General features: G+C 39.5%; 1 protein-coding gene across 2 annotated transcripts; it reads left to right on the top strand.

Moving 5' to 3' along the window:
• Window positions 1–147: 147 nt before the first annotated feature.
• LOC135480204 (zeta-crystallin-like) lies at window positions 148–17,951 on the top strand. 2 transcript variants are annotated; one of them, XM_064759975.1, is made up of 9 exons: window positions 148–169; window positions 4,152–4,281; window positions 6,356–6,508; window positions 8,905–9,068; window positions 10,050–10,101; window positions 11,737–11,886; window positions 12,917–13,018; window positions 14,714–14,809; window positions 16,807–17,951. In XM_064759975.1, the coding sequence occupies exons 2-9, from the start codon at window positions 4,159–4,161 to the stop codon at window positions 16,966–16,968; spliced, it is 1,002 nt and encodes a 333-aa protein (XP_064616045.1). In that variant the 5' UTR covers window positions 148–169; window positions 4,152–4,158; the 3' UTR covers window positions 16,969–17,951. The 2 variants fall into 2 exon arrangements, with proteins under 2 accessions (XP_064616045.1, XP_064616044.1); XM_064759974.1 differs by lacking the exon at window positions 148–169 and adding an exon at window positions 229–443.
• The last annotated feature ends 936 nt before the right edge of the window (window positions 17,952–18,887 follow it).

The following is an 18,887-nucleotide window of genomic DNA, read 5'->3' as shown; positions in this document are numbered from 1 at the left end:
AATGTAACAAAGTTGCACTATTATCATCTGGTAAGTATAAACCTAAATTTCGCGGCCCAAGTCGTGGTTTTAGGAGTAACCTTAATCTCGAACACTCCATATAGTATGAAGTCCAGCCTGAGACGGCTGCTGTACAATATGTTAAGACGTTACCCATAGATGTTATCAGGTGAGTTGGTAATATCGGCTGCTTGTAAATTTCTGTTCATTTCTAGATGATATAGCTATGTCATGCAGTTGATAGAAACACCGAATCTCATAGTTATCAAAGTCGCTCTAAAGATACTGTGTGTTTTCCTAATTCTGCATTCTGGAAAGAGTTTTGCGACTGCATCGTCTGCTGATTTTGGGAGTGCGAATGATTTCGGGTCACACCCGGATGTTTGCTTACCGACTGATAAAGTTGGACAGCCTGACGGAATTTTGCCATCGCATTGTAACGGGTACGATGTTTTGAAGGTTTAACCATAATGTAGACCAAGATTTCGAGCAGTTTTAATATGTTTCGTTCTTGACTCAACAGCCGATCAATTAAGTGCATCTCCGAGGCGCACCTTTCCCCCCTCCCACTCTCCCCACTCCCACTCTCTCCCCAATCTCCACCCACCCAGCACACACATAGTGTTAGGGACGTTTAATTTTTCTACCGGCACCTTTTTTTTACTGTTTTATTATTGTTGTAAGTTGCGCATTATTTGTGGTGCAGAAACTTACATTTTTCAAGTATTTATTTTTTTATTTATTTATTTCATTGGTGTTTTACGCCGTACTCAAGAATATTTCACTTATACAACGGCGGCCAGCATTGTGGTGGGAAGAAAACGTGTGGAGCCCAGTGGAAACCCACGACCATGCGTATATTGACCTTCCCACGTATGGCGGAAGTGGGGCGGGGGGGGGGCAGCATGAGCTGGACTTGAACTCACAGTGACAGCATTGGTGAGAGGCTCCAGGGTCAGCATGCTGCGCTAGCACGCTAACCAACTCAGCTACAGAGGCCCCTATTTTTCAAGTAGGATGCCTTGCTAAAATAGCTCAAAATAGCTCAAAGGACATACTTAGGTAATGCCCAGCTTCTGTGTAACCTAGATCCATGAGGACAATTTTACTAAGACATAAGCATGAAGGCTATCTTACATTTAGTAATTGCATTCATTCCCTAAAACGCTTAAAACGTAAATTTATATGTCGGAGCTTGCATCAGTAAACCATCTTTCAACAGTAAGCTAGCCGTTTAAACTTTTGAAGTCGAACTAATGTCCAACATGTTTGGAATTTGAACTTACAGGCTGTGATAATTTTATTCCAGCCAGTATTCTCTCTAAGAATTGCATGCGTTGTAAAGAGAATGTAGGCTGGGATAAATGTTTTTTTTTACTGCTTGTGGATATAGGTTACATAGAAGGTAGGCGTTACATAAGTACATGTACGTCCAGCTTAGCTGAAGACTAACCTAAAAACACCTTTCCAAGATCTGTAAAATTTTCATAATAAGGCAAGATGTGCCATCCATCTAGATTGACATGTGTTCTTTTAAAATTTCAGCAGTTGTAAAGATTATATGTATGTTGATGCTTTTGTTAGTCGACGAGCCTCTTCTCCAATGTTCATTAAGAGAACTTGTTTAATCAATGAATTGACATCTCTCTACCACAGTAACCTGAACTTAAACATTCCCGGAACTTCTGACAAATTCTCAAAATAGCACATAGATGGATTAGCAAAATGTTAAGCTGTGTTTTACACCATACTCAAGAATGTTTCACTTATACGACAGTGGCCAGTATTACGGTGGGAGGAAACCGGGCACAGCCCAGGAAAAACCCAGGACTGTTCACAGGTTGCTGGCAGACCTCCTCAGGAATGGCCATTCTATATGTATATATATATATATATATATATATATGTCTCCTGACAAATACATATATGTACTCCTGCACATGTGTGATGGAATGCGTTAAATCAGCACTAGATATTCCATGTGTATATACATGTATATGTTTGTGTATGTGTATGTGATTTACAAAAATCTCAGACTCACAAGGTGCAGGTTCAAACCCAGACATGGACAGGGAATTTTGAGATTTCCTTTCTCTCATGCATTGTGCGGATTTGGTGACAGTGAGCATGGAGTGTGGCATGCAGTGGATCACATGTTGGAAAGTTTGCTAGTAACTTGCCCGAAGTTGGTGGTTTTTTACAGGCACACTGGTTTCCTCCACCCATAAAACTCACTATCATCCTCCAAAGTGGAAATATAAACTCTAATTCACCTGTATGTGATTTCTGTTCTGTGCCAGGTCTGGTTTCATTTTTATCTGTGAACAATATCTATTTAATTTCCATGGGAAATTACATTTTTGCTGTGCTACTGTCCTCTTCATAATACAATTTCATCTTGAACTTTTTAAGGCTTGTATGCACATACAGTCAGGCAAATATTTTATTAACCTACTTTACATTGTGATTTTTACAAATTTCAATGTCATTGTTTACTTTAATGTTTTGCAATGTCATGATTCGTTTCCAAGTTTTGAAGGATTGTCTAGGTGTGTGATGTGCTTGCAAGTTCTCTTCAGACTTTAATTTTTCACATCCATTTGCACACTAGCAGAATTGAAAGGCTGAACAATGAATACATGTATGTTCATGTATAACAGGATGCCCTGTTCTGGCGATGAAAGCTGACGCTGTGCATAAATTTGACATGATATATTTTCTGACACTGATAGTATGATATATAAATATACACCTGTAGTTCTGTGTTACCTGTAACTTGTAGATCTCTGAATCTTAGAATTCTGCTTAGTCATCCAGTCAGGTGACTTCCAAACAGAGTGCTTGTACTTATCAGTCATAAGTGTATAATGTAACCAAGGTACCTTAAACATGTTATCAAGCTTTGTGACATAACCAAATATATATATATGTATTTTTTTTTTAAGTAGAGCATGAAAACACCAAATTCAGAGTCACAATTTTAACCTCACGTAAATGCAAAGAGTGAGAATCCAGCCTATCATCATTGAGCACATATTACTGGCACACCTATCAGACACATGTGTTTAGAAGTGGTATGTTAATTTTCAAATGGGGGCAGGATTTATGTTAAAGTAGGTGAAGTGATATATCTAGATGTATAGCAGATTGACTCTGGAGCTCAGGCCAGGTAGATGTGTTTTTCACCTGTGTATACTTGTATGTTCTACAGAAATAGTAGTCACAGTAGAGGTTTATTTCTAATGGTAGACTTACAGTACAAGTTTATTTCTAATGGTAATCACAATACAAGTTTATTTCTAATAATAGTAACAGTACAAGTTTGTTTCTAATGGTAGTTACAGTACAAGTTTGTTTCTAATGGTAGTTACAATACAAGTTTATTTCTAATGGTTGTTGTGGTACCTTTAGTACCATGTTATATTTATGAATGTGGGACAGCGACCATTTGTTAGATAGAGTAGAGGAAAAATCAGTGTTGAAGTAAAGGATTTGAATCATTGGCACTGGTTTGCACTCCTTTTCTAACGGTTTAGTTTATGACTAAAGTGTTAATGCGTTGATAAAGGGTTTGAAAAACAAAATTTTCGAACTGTCCTGGTGGAATGTGATATTTTTTAGCACTGAGTGTTGTGTTAAGACAGTGATAAAACATGTACAGGTAAGTGGGAGAAAATAAGACATGAAGTAATTTTAATCAAAAGGACTATGGAATATTTGTCATAACTGCATGTGTACCCTGCCCTGCCCTGCCCTGCCCTGCCCTCTGTATTCATCTGTGTGACCATGCATCTCTGAATCTATTCAGAGGGAAGTCAAACTGACATGAACACTTGCTAAGATGATCACAGGGGCTTTTACATGTACATGTGCATGTAATCTGTCCATGCATTAATTTCCATATTAATTAGCTTAATTTGCATGACTATCACCTCTGTTGTCATGACTGTATCTCTGAACCTACATGTAGATGCTTAGTAGTAGAAGAAAATTCCTGAGATCGGTTTATCTATAGCTGGATGGAATATGCAGGACTGAGGTGTTGTATAGGCTTTCCTCTTTTGAATGTCTTTGTTTGTTTTCACCATCTTCAGGTGTACTATATAATACATGTGAATCATAGGTTGTGTATTTTGTATCTCATTTCCCAGACTTCCTATGTCAGTTCTTAGAGGTGCAGCAAGAGCAGTTATGAAGGCAATCCGTGTGACAGAGTTTGGGGGGCCAGAGGTGTTGAAGATTGAAGCTAAGGTTCCCATCCCTAATCCCGAAGATCATCAGGTATTAAGCACACATATACAACAAATATGTCACATATATTACATACGAGGCTGGACCATGGGGGCGCTATTGAGGCAATGAAGTTAAAGAGGAAGAGTGTTCGAAATAATATTTTTTTCTTTTCTATAGACCAAATGTCATCGGCTGAGCGGTTTAAATAAAAACGCTTAATAAATAAAGAACAATGTGCATTTTATCCCAGATTTGTCACAGTTTTTTTCACCAGTAATGGCCTGAATGGTATCTCACGTAATACAAATGGCGAAAGGGTCACTGTGAGTTCAAGTCCAGCTCATGCTCACTTCCTCTCAGGCCATATGTGGGAAGGTCTTCCGGCAACCTGCAGATGGTCATGGTTTCCTCCCACCATAATGCTGAACGCCGTCGTATAAGTGAAATATTCTTGAGTATGGCGTAAAACACCAATCAAATAAATAAATAAATAAATCAAATGGCGAGAGCCTAGGTGGCCCCAGGATCCTAGCCTGATGGGCTGGGATACTACTTCCACTGCCTCAGAACACTCAGTGCAGAAAGGAACGGTCATCTAACATATGGTTTCATTTTGATCATTGTGATTTGACTGAAATATGAAGACACCATTGCAAGCATGTTTGTTTGAGGCAGTGCATGTTTCTTTGGCAAGAATATGCTTGTCTGGAAGAGGTGTATCAACCTGACCAGTAGGTGCGTGTTTGTTTGGTGAGTGCGCGTGTGTTTGGGACAGTGCATGTTTTTTATAAAGATGTACAATTGTCTTAGATGCAGCACAATGACTTAAAAACTCGGCAGCAACTCGGCAGTCGTTGTGGTTCCATCTCATACGTGGAACGGTCTAGCAGCAACCTGCAGATGGTTTCCTCCCACCACAATGCTGGCTGCCGTCGTGGAAGTGAAATATTCTTGAGTACGGCGTAAAACGCCAATCAGATGAATAAATAAATGAAGACACCATTGTAATTTGATTCAAATAAGAACATCAGCACTATTGTAAATTGACTTAAGTTTGTGAGGTATCAGGTAAGATGTGACCTGTTTGTTTCCTTCCATGTGTACTTCTTTCAGAGGCATTTAGGAATTGGGATGGTATAGATTGACAGAGGCATTACTCATGGATAACAATTTCTGGATTTATTGTGTTGGTTGGTATAAATCCAGGAATTGTTATCCATAAGTAATGCCTCTGTCAGTCCATGTGTACTTGCAAGTACTGGTAATTTTGATGTATCCTAATACCTGAATGTTTTCGCATATGAAAGAGCAGCTTGTAGTGCAATTTATGCAAAGTTTTCAGTTGATTTTAATTTATTTATTTATTTGATTGGTATTTTACGCCGTACTCAAGAATATTTCACTTATACGACGGCAGCCAGCATTATGGTGGGTGGAAACTGGGCACAGTCCGGGGCAAACCCACGACCATCTGCAGGTTGCTGGCAGACCTTCCCACGTACGGCCGGAGAGGAAGCCAGCATGAACTGGACTTGAACTCACGCCGACCGCATTGGTGAGAGACTCCTGGGTCATTACGCTGCGCTAGCGCGCTAACCGACTGAGCCACGGAGGCCCCAAGTTGATTTTAAAGACTAAAACCAATTGATTGTAGAAATTCGCAAAAAGTATACTGTTTTCAGTCTACCGGTACACAAAGTAATGCCCTTTAGAATATGTTAATCTCCACGTGCCATTCCCCTCCTTTTGTTTGTTTTGTATTGCTTTGTATAGCGTAATTACTGAATTTATGGCTACTTTTGATACCATTATGTTTGCAAACTGTTCGTTTGGTCACTGTTAATATTTACTTGTAAATGCGTGTTTGTTTTGTCACCCTTTCAGAGGGCCTCTGAGAAGAACAGTTTTTGTAAATGACAGAGTAAATGTTCATCATTTGCCACCTTCAGAAAATAAAATTCAAGCATATATGTGTATATATATATATATATATATATATATATATATATATATATATATATATATGCTTGAATAAATATCTTCCAAATTGCAAAAGGTTGAAGAATTATAAGAAATGGTAGGGAGATCATTCATTTGGCCTATCCACGTTTGTCCTGCACAGATTTTGGTAAGAGTCCACGCCTCAGGTATCAATCCCGTTGACACTTACATCCGTTCTGGAACCCACAACATCCGCCCCGCTCTGCCCTTCACCCCGGGCATGGATTCTGCTGGGGTTGTGGAGAAGGTCGGGAAAGCTGTCACACATTTCAAGGTCAGTCCTCATATTGTACACTGTTTTCTTGAGACCATTAACACCACTCTAAAAAACCACTAAACCATTTACTGCAAATAACCTAAAATTTTCCCTGCAAAAGTGCATTGTAGAGGTAAATAAGTGTCATGAAGTATTATTTTTGGTGCTAAATTCTTATATTTTTTGAGTAGGGTATCATCCTAACTTTAGAAGAAAGTTTAAAACACCTTTTTAAAGTCGATAGAATTCTCAGAATCAGGAGAACTGAGACAGTTAGTCATTTTTTTAAATTTTTAGGTCATTTAAGGTCATAAAACTTCCACTGCCATTGGATTTAGCGGTAAATTACTTGAAGTTTTGCATGTGAGTCTCTGTTGATCGCTTTTGCACGATCGGAGTTGGCAGCAAGATGAAAAAAGAGTGATTAGCCTCCCTCCCGCCCGTTTAATTACCCTGCATGCCACTTAACAGCTCTGGTTGCTAATCCTCGCCACATGGGGTCAAGTCACTGGCAGTAAGGTGTGCAGATCTCCGGACTGGTAGGCCTACATGTACATGCACGATATACACTGCTGACGAACCGATTATTCGGGTTAGGCCTATTTGGAGGTCACCTCACACCGTTATCTGACAGAAAAATGTCTGTCATCAGCTTCCCACGTCTATATAATTCCAATTTAGTATGTCGGTCTACATGCACAGTTTGTTTCTTTACACTTGGAACTTTCCTTCTAATGCAGAAAAGTTCTTTTTCCATTGCTTTTATATCGGGAACCTCCATTAAACACAGAAAACATACTCCACAAGAGGTCTCGAAAACTACCATGCACTGTGTGTGAGAGTCCGGCATGTCGAGAGGCAAGATTTGTTTGTGTTGCTATCACATTAGGAGAATGCACAACACCGTCATTGGCTTTATAAACAAAATGTTCTATGATTTCCTGAGTACAGTTTTTCCCAGACACGATTTACGTGTTGCTAGCAACAGATAAGATTATTGTTTTGCCTTTGGCCAGAAAAAATCATGTGATCGATGGGTAGACACGTGGAAATTTTGAGTCCTGTGATTGTAAGTAGCTTGTGGACAAAACCAATCTGTATGACTAAAATTTCATCGGAGGGGACTTGATTAAACATTAAGTAAATTTAGTATTCATGAAATATGGGCGAAAGTTGACAGTCTTTCAAATTATGCCAGAATTAACAAGAAATGTTTAGCAGCAGCGGTGCAAACACGTGTGTTGGTGTCTGGCATCTTTGGCATCTTCATCTTGTCTGCTGGTAGACCTACTTCGCAAGCATGGATTTGCAGTTTTCTCCCAAATTCCCGTTTATCACAAAATAACGATAATAAAATAATCAACCTGTGGCGAAGTGCATGTACTAAAATTATTATTATCAAAACTGAGGAAAACATAATCTGTTGGTGGTAGGAGCATAGACTAACTGCTCAGTGAAGCGGGAACTGTTGGTGGTAGGAACATAGACTAACTGCTCAGTGAAGCGGGAACTGTTGGTGGTAGGAGCATAGACTAACTGCTCAGTGGAGCGGGAACTGTTGTTGGTAGGAGCATAGACTAACTGCTCAGTGAAGTGGGAACTGTTGGTGGTAGGAGCATAGACTAACTGCTCAGTGAAGCGGGAACTGTTGGTGGTAGGAGCATAGACTAACTACTCAGTGAAGTGGGAACTGTTGGTGGTAGGAGCATAGACTAACTGCTCAGTGAAGCGGGAACTGTTGGTGGTAGGAGCATAGACTAACTACTCAGTGAAGTGGGAACTGTTGGTGGCAGGAGCATAGACTAACTACTCAGTGAAGTGGGAACTGTTGGTGGTAGGAGCATAGACTAACTACTCAGTGAAGCGGGAACTGTTGGTGGTAGGAGCATAGACTAACTACTCAGTGAAGTGGGAACTGTTGGTGGTAGGAGCATAGACTAACTGCTCCCTGAAGCATGAGCTTGTTTATTACATTCTTGAACTGTCATTGTAATCCCCTGACCACCCCTGATGCTTTCCCACGCTGCTCAGTCAGTTACAACCACAGTCAACGTAATCAATCCTGGGATACACTTACCGAATCCCAGGGCGAAACTTTAGGTCATTTACGTTAGCCCCACATTAGCTGTGCATGCTTGTACAACTGTAAGCTATACATTGATGTATATTGAAGTTGGAAAGGGTAGGGGAGAGAGGTTTGGAGGCATCAGATGCCTAATAGATCAAAAATACAAAGGTTTTCATTCTGTATAGAAGGTTAATACGCAAATGTCAGTGTTCATATTTTGCTTTGATGTGGCCTGTCCTGGACAAGTACTCTTACAAGTTTTCCCAGCAAACTACTTTCTGGCGGCCGTGGCCGATTTATTTGGTGGTCACCCCATGTAAATGATCTGGTCCCGTTTTCATTTCAGCCAGGTGACCGTGTATACAGCGTGAGGACAGTGACGGGTGCGTACGCTGAGTACGCTGTGGTGGAAGAGCCCTATGTGGCTCACCTCCACAAGTCTCTGAGCTTTGAGCAGGGGGCGGGGATCGGGGTACCGTATTACACTGCCTACAGGTCCCTCATTCTCAGGTAGGCTGCAGTGATCTATACAGTGTTGCGTCATGTCCTTTTAAAGGACTCCACAAGAAAACGACATGAACAAAAACCAGATGGAATGAAAGGGAATCTAACCTTTTGTCATCAAATTGATTTCCTTTCATTGTGAACCCATGGATTGTATTTATTAGTTTTTTTTTTGTATTTTTTTTTTTTTACCTATTTAATACCTTTTCTTACCTATTTAATACCTTTTGATAATATTTTCCACAAAGTCAAGTAAGGACTTGCTTAAGAAAAGATCTGGAGACAGGAGAAAGCAGCCCCTCAATCATAGACAAAATTTTAGGTCATTTAGGGTATATTTGGAAAGTTTTCAGAATGAATGATAATTATGGCTTAATGCCACACCAGAAATATTACAGCTATCAGGCCCATCTATCTAGAGCCATTTCAATGCTGGAAAACAAGCTTTATTAAAGCTAAAAATAAATTGAACAAACATATAATGGTTTACCAATAATAGTTAAGGTTTCATACAAATTTCTTTCATTCACATAATTAAAAACTCCCAGAAAGCATCATTTTGAGTTACATTTAAAGGAATAGAGAGTCAACACTGATTGGCTGACAGTGCAGATAGGGTTTCCTGGGATACATCTGGCACCCTTGCTCAAACTTGAATAAATGTACCATACCTAAAATTCAGCTTGGACTTGCAAATCTCACACCAGGTAATCAGAATTGATTTTGTAGCTCTTTCAGAAAATGTCTTTGTGCAGACACAATATAACCTGCAAAGTTTGAGTCTTTGCTAAATATGGCACTAGGGCTGGTTTCGTGAAGCTCACTTAGCTAAGTAAACCCTTAACCACTATGACAACATATGTTGTAGACAGATAAAGTGAACTTAGTTAAGGGCAACTTAACGCTAAGTGAGCTTCATGAAACTGGCCCCTGGCCATACAGAGGCAACTTGAGGCAAGAAATCTGTGAACAGTTGTTCTGTTTCAGGGCCAACGGCAAGCCCGGGGAAACAGTTTTGATTCATGGAGCTAGTGGAGGGGTGAGTTTGAATTTGTGGGTAATATGCACATATGTATAGCAGCGTAGTTGAAAGAGACTATACCTGAATTTTTCAGATTCTGGCCTAGTTACATGTACATGTAATTCTGAATTCACCGTATTCACATCCATTGAGGCTTAGCAGAATGAGCCGTCGTGATCCAGGTCATCCAATCACAAGCAGGTGTTTTAATCATAATTTTCGATAGAGCTTACGATTGAGCAGACTTTTCTGTGCGAATCTTCGTCATAGGCTGTGTAGTCGCTCTGTAATAGTGTATTTGATATTATCCTCAAAGGATTGGCTTGGTCAAGCAAGTCCTGTAAAAACCCATATATGTTAGCGCTATTTAGTTTTCATATCTCGTAAAAGGTTGGAACACCAGTTGCATTGTAATGTTGTAAAACTTAAATACCATTCTAATGCAGTAAACTGAGTATTAACTATTGTTTTGTCAGTTGAAAGACCACATTAAAAAAAGAACAGGAAAGACTTCATTTTGACTGGTTGCAGCAGATTTTTAATTTTTTTATTTTTACCCAGACACTCGAGTGGAGCTTCTTGTTAATAACCTTAACTGCTCATATCCCAGGTGTTAACAGTTTTAAACTCTCCTCTAGTTTTGGCCTAAAGTTCCTAATGCACTTCATTCACCACGTCATAAATAAGAATAAATGAAAACCATTGTTTCTAGTGTACAGCGTTAGACTCAAGTGGGTTTTTTTTCCAGCCATATTGTGGTCACTTTTGTATACATGTGTAAGTAAAATATTCTTGAGTACGGTGTGAAACACCAGAAATAAAATAAATAAATAAACAAAAAGAAAGCTAGTTGCTGGTTGAATGAGTTTAAGGTGAAAGTGAAAGGTGAATAACAGTAACCCTCTGAAGTGTGCACATCTTTTACTGTAAATTACTGGTGTCACCAATTGTTATCTCCCCTTGTACAGTGATATTGGAGGGGACTACAAGTTTAACCCTTATCTGTCAGTTGGCCAAGAAAGAATTCTGTGGACTTCATTGTATTGGAGTCAAAGTACATGATTTTACTATGTTGAGTTTACAGATGAATTTTGAGTTTTGGACTGTTGTTTGAAGAAATGTTCGTGTTGGACATTGAAAGTTTTACAAACCACTTTTAAAAACAGTTTATCATTTTGGATAGCCCATAAACGTTATTCTAATGGTTCAGTTTAGACAGTGGATATCACATGTATTTGCAACAGCAATATGTCAAGAATGCGTGCTTTCTTGAGTAGATCTCTCAACAATAACTAAGTAATTCTACATCTTCTTTAAAATTCCAACACTGAAATAGTTTTTTAAGACCAGTGAAAATAGAGTTGATATATTTTATATTTTTCACCCTGTTTCCTCAACCTGCGTGTATTTGCATATTAAAGGGCAACTTTAGGTGTGCTTTATGCCTGTTATATTTGATTTATGGCACTAGACTACATTGGATGGTTTTCTGATTTCAGAGCTTCACAGAAAGTCCCATTTTTTGTCTACAGCCTGCACGAAATAATTCTGAAATGAACGTCTTACCAAGATGCAAAGAGGTTAATAAATTACTTAATGTTATCTATCACTTTTTTTGTTATCTTCATCTTCCCTGTGTTGTGTGTCTTACAGGTTGGCATAGCTGCCTGTCAGATCGCCCGGGCTCTGGGCTTCACCGTTCTTGGCACTGCAGGGACAACAGAAGGTATAGAGCTTGTCCTCAAGAATGGAGCACACAAGGCTTTTAACCACAGGGAGAAGGGCTACCTGTCAAAGATAACGGTAAGCTAACCACAACAAGTTGATTGTGCTTGACTGTTTTTTGTCTCTCTTTTCCTTTTCCTTGTTTTCCATAGTATTAGGAAGCAGATGAGTCTGAATTCCGTGCAGGAGTTTGGCATCTTTAACAAATTGGGTGTCCACTCATTGCTTGTGTTGTGTTGTTGATCTGTCGTTTCCGCTACAGCTTTCATTCAGGAGGTCTCTCAGGTACCTACCAGAGGGCAGTGGTTTATTCCAGGCAGTCCAGTTTTCTCCACCCATAAACCTGGCTGACGTCATAAAATGGAAAAATCCTTGAGTGTCAGAAATAAATTAAAATTTTTAACCAATCGGTATTGACTCTTAAACACGAATAGTCATGTACAAACATGGTATTTATCTAAGTGATTTTCCACATCCAAACTCACCTTAGATTCATTCATTAGACTACGTGTATGTTTTATGTATTGAAGAATATTCCATCAAGGGTTGCTCCAGTTTTCAGTAGTATTTCTCTAAAACTCTCTCAGTTGTACTCTTTCACTTTTAAAACAACACTGGTCTGTCTACTGGCCCCATTGGCTCAGTTGGTAGAGGGTCTGCTTCGGAAGCAGTAGATCCAGGGTCAATCCTGGATCGGGTCATACCTTAAATGAGGAAGTTGTAGCTTCCTCGCTTGTCGTGCATCATTCAGGGGATAGTGGACCTGCATCAGTATAATAGCTGGATGGGATGGCTTACGTGCCTTCAGTAAGCCGTCTCAGTGAAACAGCACTGGGTAAAAAAAGCGGGGGAAATCCGCCCTGCAACAGGGAGGCACATTAAGTGCACTCTAAAGACTCCTTCATCATCATATGACTCAAAACTTGTTAAGTATGACCTTAAACTTTAAGCACTCACTCCTTCACTGGTCTGTCTAACATACCACAGATTTGTTTTCTGGCCATTTTCCAATTTCAAAAGGAAGCAAAAACTGGCAGATAAGTGTGCATTGGATTGAATACAGTTCTTGACAACAATTATAATAGTTTGTTTTTGAATGATGTTTCAGGATGCGACCAATGGTCAAGGTCCAGACATTATCCTGGAGATGTTAGCAAATGTAAACCTGGAGAATGACCTCAACCTGATAAAGACCAGGGGCAGGATCGTGGTGAGTATAACCTGATTAAGGCTGGGTACAGGATTGTGGTGAGTATAACCTGATGAAGGCTAGGGGCAGGATCGTGGTGAGTATAACCTGATTAAGGCTGGGTACAGGATTGTGGTGAGTATAACCTGATCAAGGCTAGGGGCAGGATCGTGGTGAGTATAACCTGATGAAGGCTAGGGGCAGGATCGTGGTGAGTATAACCTGATGAAGGCTGGGTACAGGATTGTGGGAAGTACAACCTGATCAAGACCAGGGGCAGGATCGTGGTGAGTATAACCTGATGAAGGCTGGGTACAGGATTGTGGTAAATGCAACCTGATCAAGACCAGGGGCAGGATTGTGGTAATTACATGATCAAGGCAGGGGGCCAGATTGTGGTAAGTATAACCTGATCAACGCCAAGTGCAGGATTGTGGTGAGTGTAACCTGATCAACGCCAGGTGCAGGATTGCGGTAAGTTCATCCTGATCAAGGCCAGGAATAGAATTGTGGTAACTACAACCTGATCAACGCCAGGTGCAGGATTGTGGTGAGTACAACCTGATCAAGGCTGGGGGCCAGATTGTGATAAGTATAACCTGATCAACGCAAGCTGCAGGATTATGGTGAGTGTAACCTGATCAGTGCCAGGTGCAGGATTGTGGTAACTACAGCCTGATCAAGGCCAGGGGGCAGGATCATGGTAAGTACTGAACAGGATATACCTGGACCTGATCAAGGACAGCACAGGATTTAAGAAAGTTTTTTTTGCTTAGCATCTTTAACCCTCATACATGTAGACTTAATTTTGGTTCCATATTTATGGGTCTATTGGTGAGAATCGCCAGAGGCCCATTATAGAGACATGAAAAAGTGTGAAGAAATTGCGGAAGTAGTCTCACACAAGTACGACATGTCAGTGGGCTTAATGAAATAGAGCTTGTGTTATGGTCAAATATTAACTTCCTTTCACGATGTTTTCTTCATCGTTTTTTGGGGATTTATATGCTATGATTATGCATTGAATAAAAATTTTAATTATGTTATGAGTTGTGCCTTCATTTATTATTCGTTTAGTTTCATATCACGAAAGGTTATTGAATTTACTTGCGCTATTTTGAGGATCGTGATGGTATATAGATGTTCACATACCGAACACGTGAACAAATCTTTTTGTTAGTGAAAAGATTTACACCATGTAAGGTAGCCTACGTTCATGTATTTCACAGCTCCTCATAATATGAAGGCCTACCTTATGGCAATCAAGGGCTTTGTTAGTCACCAAAATGGTGAAAATAAAGATTGTGGAAGTTATCATACGGGGGTATGCCATTTGACCTTGACCCAATGCTACAGGGGCGTGCAGGCATAAATGCACTCAAAAATTTGATCATACACGTCTAAAATTAAAACAGAGCATACTGAATACGCATGACGATTTGTGTGTACACCTAAATTTCTGAAAGCTATAGCCTATATGCCAGATTTAAAGCAAACAGTCCTGTCGAAATCGAAAGTAGATCTCCAAAGCTGTTTAAAGCTGTTCTGTTGGGAAGGTCTGCAGGGACCTGCAGATGGTCAGCTCTGCTCAGACTCCTTCCACCATAAAGCTGGCGGCGGTAACATATGTGAAATACTCTTGAGTACGGCATAAAACAACAATCAAATAAATAAGTAAATAAATAAGATGTTGACAGTGAACATTTATGATTTCAGAACATTGGCAGCCGTGGCACCATCCAGATTTCTCCTCGTTTCACCATGGGGAAGGAATGCGTTGTCACTGGGGTCATGTTGATGACCTCCTCTCCGGTAAGTGAACTCTTCCATGTGTGACATCATCGATGAATGTATATGTGTAGTTTGGGAAGGGTATCATAGGAATATTTACAGGGTGGATGGGATTTTGGAGGGGGTTGTGCTAGGAAGACACTACTGTAATTCTTCAACCTTTTCACATATTTTCAAGGTGTTTATTCAAGCATTATTCTCTGTTGACTGATAAAATTATACTTTTTGTGAAACCCTGAAACTGGCCAATGTAACCAGTGTTTTGTCTGCAAAATCAAATTTAAAAATGTGCATAAGTTTCACTGAAAGTTGCTCTTTGAGGAATTAGGGTAGTCCAATTGTTTAAAGACAGATGAAATTCAATTGTTTTTTTTTTTTAATTATGTAGCGTACAAGTATAAATCCCATTGTTTTGATTGAAGCTTGTGATGGTAAGTGTGTGAGTGAGTGAGTGAATGTTTTTGGTTCAGCGTCACGACAGCAATATGACAGGGATATTGTGGCGTGGTAAGTGTGTGATATACAATATGTTTCATCCTGAATCAGTGAGATAATGTGGTCATTCCACTCTGGGACTAATATAACAGTTATAACTGCTAGAATAGTCCCAGTTCTACATAACCATATATAATTGATGTGTAAAAGAGTAACAAGTAACCACCAGAGATGAGTCATTTGAGTGTACAACGAACAGCGAGCTGAAAATTAATACTCAGATTTATGTATAAAGATGGTGAAATCAATTATAAAACATTTGTGAAGGTTCTGGACTCTTATAAGAGGACACATACTGAACACCATGAGCAAAAACGTTTGAGTTTTGTAACTGTTTGTGAGAGTAAATGGTTGATGAGGCTTGTGTGGCTGTTGTGCAGTTTTACCTTCGCTGGACACCATTTGTCTTGAATGATAGGGTGGTTTTGAATTCGAACTTTTTAGTCGTTAAAGGTAAAAGTAGTTCTAGTGTATTATCATGTGACTTGTGAAAAATGTGATGCAACCTTTGTTGACATTAATCTACCGATCACTTCCAGAGGCACAAATTCCTTTGAAAACTTCAAATCTACTGATCAGGCACAAATTCCTTTGAAAACTTCAAATCTACTGATCAGGCACAAATTCCTTTGAAAACTTCAAATCTACTGATCAGCCACAAATTCCTTTGAAAACTTCAAATCTACTGATCAGCCACAAATTCCTTTGAAAACTTCAAATCTACTGATCAGCCACAAATTCCTTTGAAAACTTCAAATCTACTGATCAGGCACAAATTCCTTTGAAAACTTCAAATCTACTGATCAGCCACAAATTCCTTTGAAAACTTCAAATCTACTGATCAGGCACAAATTCCTTTGAAAACTTCAAATCTACTGATCAGGCACAAATTCCTTTGAAAACTTCAAATCTACTGATCAGCCACAAATTCCTTTGAAAACTTCAAATCTACTGATCAGGCACAAATTCCTTTGAAAACTTCAAATCTACTGATCAGGCACAAATTCCTTTGAAAACTTCAAATCTACTGATCAGGCACAAATTCCTTTGAAAACTTAAAATCTACTGATCAGGCACAAATTCCTTTGAAAACTTCCCATGTTCACAAACGATTAACCCCTTAATTATCTCCATCGTGAGTCTACTCTCAATAACTTTTTATGAATTATTTTTCAGATGACCAGATTATGGTAAATGTGATCAATAATACTTGCCTTACATTTTTAACAGGTCACATGAGACAGCAGGACTTTTTTTTATCTTTAGCGATAAAAGAGTTCTAACTCAAAACACTCCAATAATATGTGTGCATATCCATACATCACGTGAGAAAGTTCATCAGTAATTTAACAGATGCGATTGGTTTTCCACACGCTCTTCATTTTCCACCTTAAAACTGACCTCCATCATGTAAGTGGGAAATTCTTAAGTGCAATGATGGTGTTAATCAAGATCAAATGAAAAATAAATAAAATGAGATTTGTACAGTAGTGCTTGTGTCATTCTGTTTTCCCTCTTGTCAGACTGACTGGGCTCAGATGCACGGAGCCCTAAGAGCAGGAATGGAGCAGGGGTGGCTGAAACCATACATCGGGACCTCCTATCCACTGGAGCAGGCCAGTCAGTCACACACGGAGATCATGAAAGACAGCGGTCACAAGGGAAAAATTATTTTAAAATCATGAGTCATGACATAGCCTGGTCATGAGGATGTCATACTGCATTAGTGCTTCATGGAAGGTTTACATCATGACCGTGTTTGATTAAATGATTACGGTAAAAGATCTAAAATTTCCTATAAAAACAAGGGCATATTACTTGGGGATCGAGCTGAAGTTGACATTTTCCCAGTAGGACATCAGTCTACCTGCCGATCAAGCAACAAAACAATTGTCCCATAACATCAGTAGACCTCTCATTATCAGGCAAAGTGTGCACCTTTATGGTCATGGGTGAAATTCTGGTCATTTACTTTACAGTATGTGACCTAAAATTTCAAATTCTGAAGGTAGCAAAGCTCATTTGGTCAGATTTGGCCAGATATTTATCTTTCAGAAAGATGTTTATTATTCTTTGAAAGGTACGGGCATGAAGTGATTTGCTACTGGGAAAATTCAGTGTTTTCAAGACTTTGATTTGCCTTTAAATTTTTTTTTCTTTTCATTTTTATGTGAATTTTAGGACAAATGCATTAAGTTGTTTTGTATGACTACACATTGTGCATGTACATTTTGTTTTCATCAGTAAACTGGAAAGCTACAGGTAGCTCCCCTGACATGGAGGTAGAAAAGGTCATTTGTTTTTATCCGGGGATTTGTCACCAGATTTGATATATTCGAAGACATACGTAGGGCTTCATATATATACTGTGATAACTTCGATAAGATGGAAACGATCATTATTTTTAGCATAACCATTTGAATCATAACTCTTCAATTGTCCTTATTCAGCAAGTTTTCAATCATTCAAGGAATCATGTGCTTTGAATGAGTTGATTTTGCCCGCTGTTGTCTGGTGGAAGCGAGCTTGATTTTGGTCGTACTTTTTACTGTCCATATATACTGTTCTTGAAGGTAGCAGGTCTCGCTGATATACAGCGGTTCTCCGCACATGCAAGCTGTTTTGATAATAATAAAGATTTATAAATCATTATATAGGATTTATTAGACTAACTTGTCATTATACAGTTTCTTCCTCAATAAACCCTCATTAAATTGTAGGTATACACGTCGTTGTCACAAACACCGTTTACTGTGTTCCGTTTTCCTTATACATGGAGGCCTAAGTATTTGTTATGCTTCTTCCGGACTTTTTTGGGAGAGCATAGGCCCTATATGTTTTGCTCTACTGGTATTTGATTGGGGTTTTACGCCGTACTCAAGCATATTTCACTTATACGACGGTGGCTAGCATTATAGTGGGAGGAAACCGGGGAAACTTACGACCCTCCGCAGGTTGCTAGCAGACTTACTCACGTACGGCTGGAGAGGAAGCCAAGAAGCTGTAACTTCAACTCACAGCGACCGCATTGGTGAGAGGTTCGTGGGCCAATGCGCAGCGCTGGCGTGCTAACCCCGGCGGTCATATACTGTGAAAGACCTAAAATTTCGACCAGGGCTGATTCTACAGCTCTGGCATACAGGAGGGCTGATAGTCATGCCACATTAGATTGAACCGGCATAAACGTACCAACTAAAGCCGTTATTTAGTAAACACGAGCGCTTATGCAACAGTCGTGTTGAGTTGGGTTGTATCATTAGCTGCCATGTATATGCCGAGTTTAAGACGTTACTCAACTGGTTGTACGGAGTTGGTCCGAGTCACTGATGGCAGTATGACTTTGGACTGAGCCCGCATACACGTAATGACTAGTACAATTCCAGTCGTTAGCATCCGACCCGAACAGTTGGGTGGAGTTGGGTGTGTACGGAGCTCGAGAAAAGTTGTTTGTTTGTTTGGGCCAACATTTACTAGAAAAATGCAGTATTTTATGTCATTTATTTCCGTGTGAAAACTTGAACGCATGGGTTTAAAAGGGGTCTGGTTGTTGTGCAGTGCAATTGCAGGATTCTAAGGTATTAGCCGCGCGGATGTAGGTAAACTG

Source organism: Liolophura sinensis, chromosome 13 (genome assembly GCF_032854445.1).
Source record: "Liolophura sinensis isolate JHLJ2023 chromosome 13, CUHK_Ljap_v2, whole genome shotgun sequence".
NCBI lineage: Eukaryota > Metazoa > Mollusca > Polyplacophora > Chitonida > Chitonidae > Liolophura > Liolophura sinensis.
This window is presented reverse-complemented; position numbering and strand designations above follow the sequence as displayed.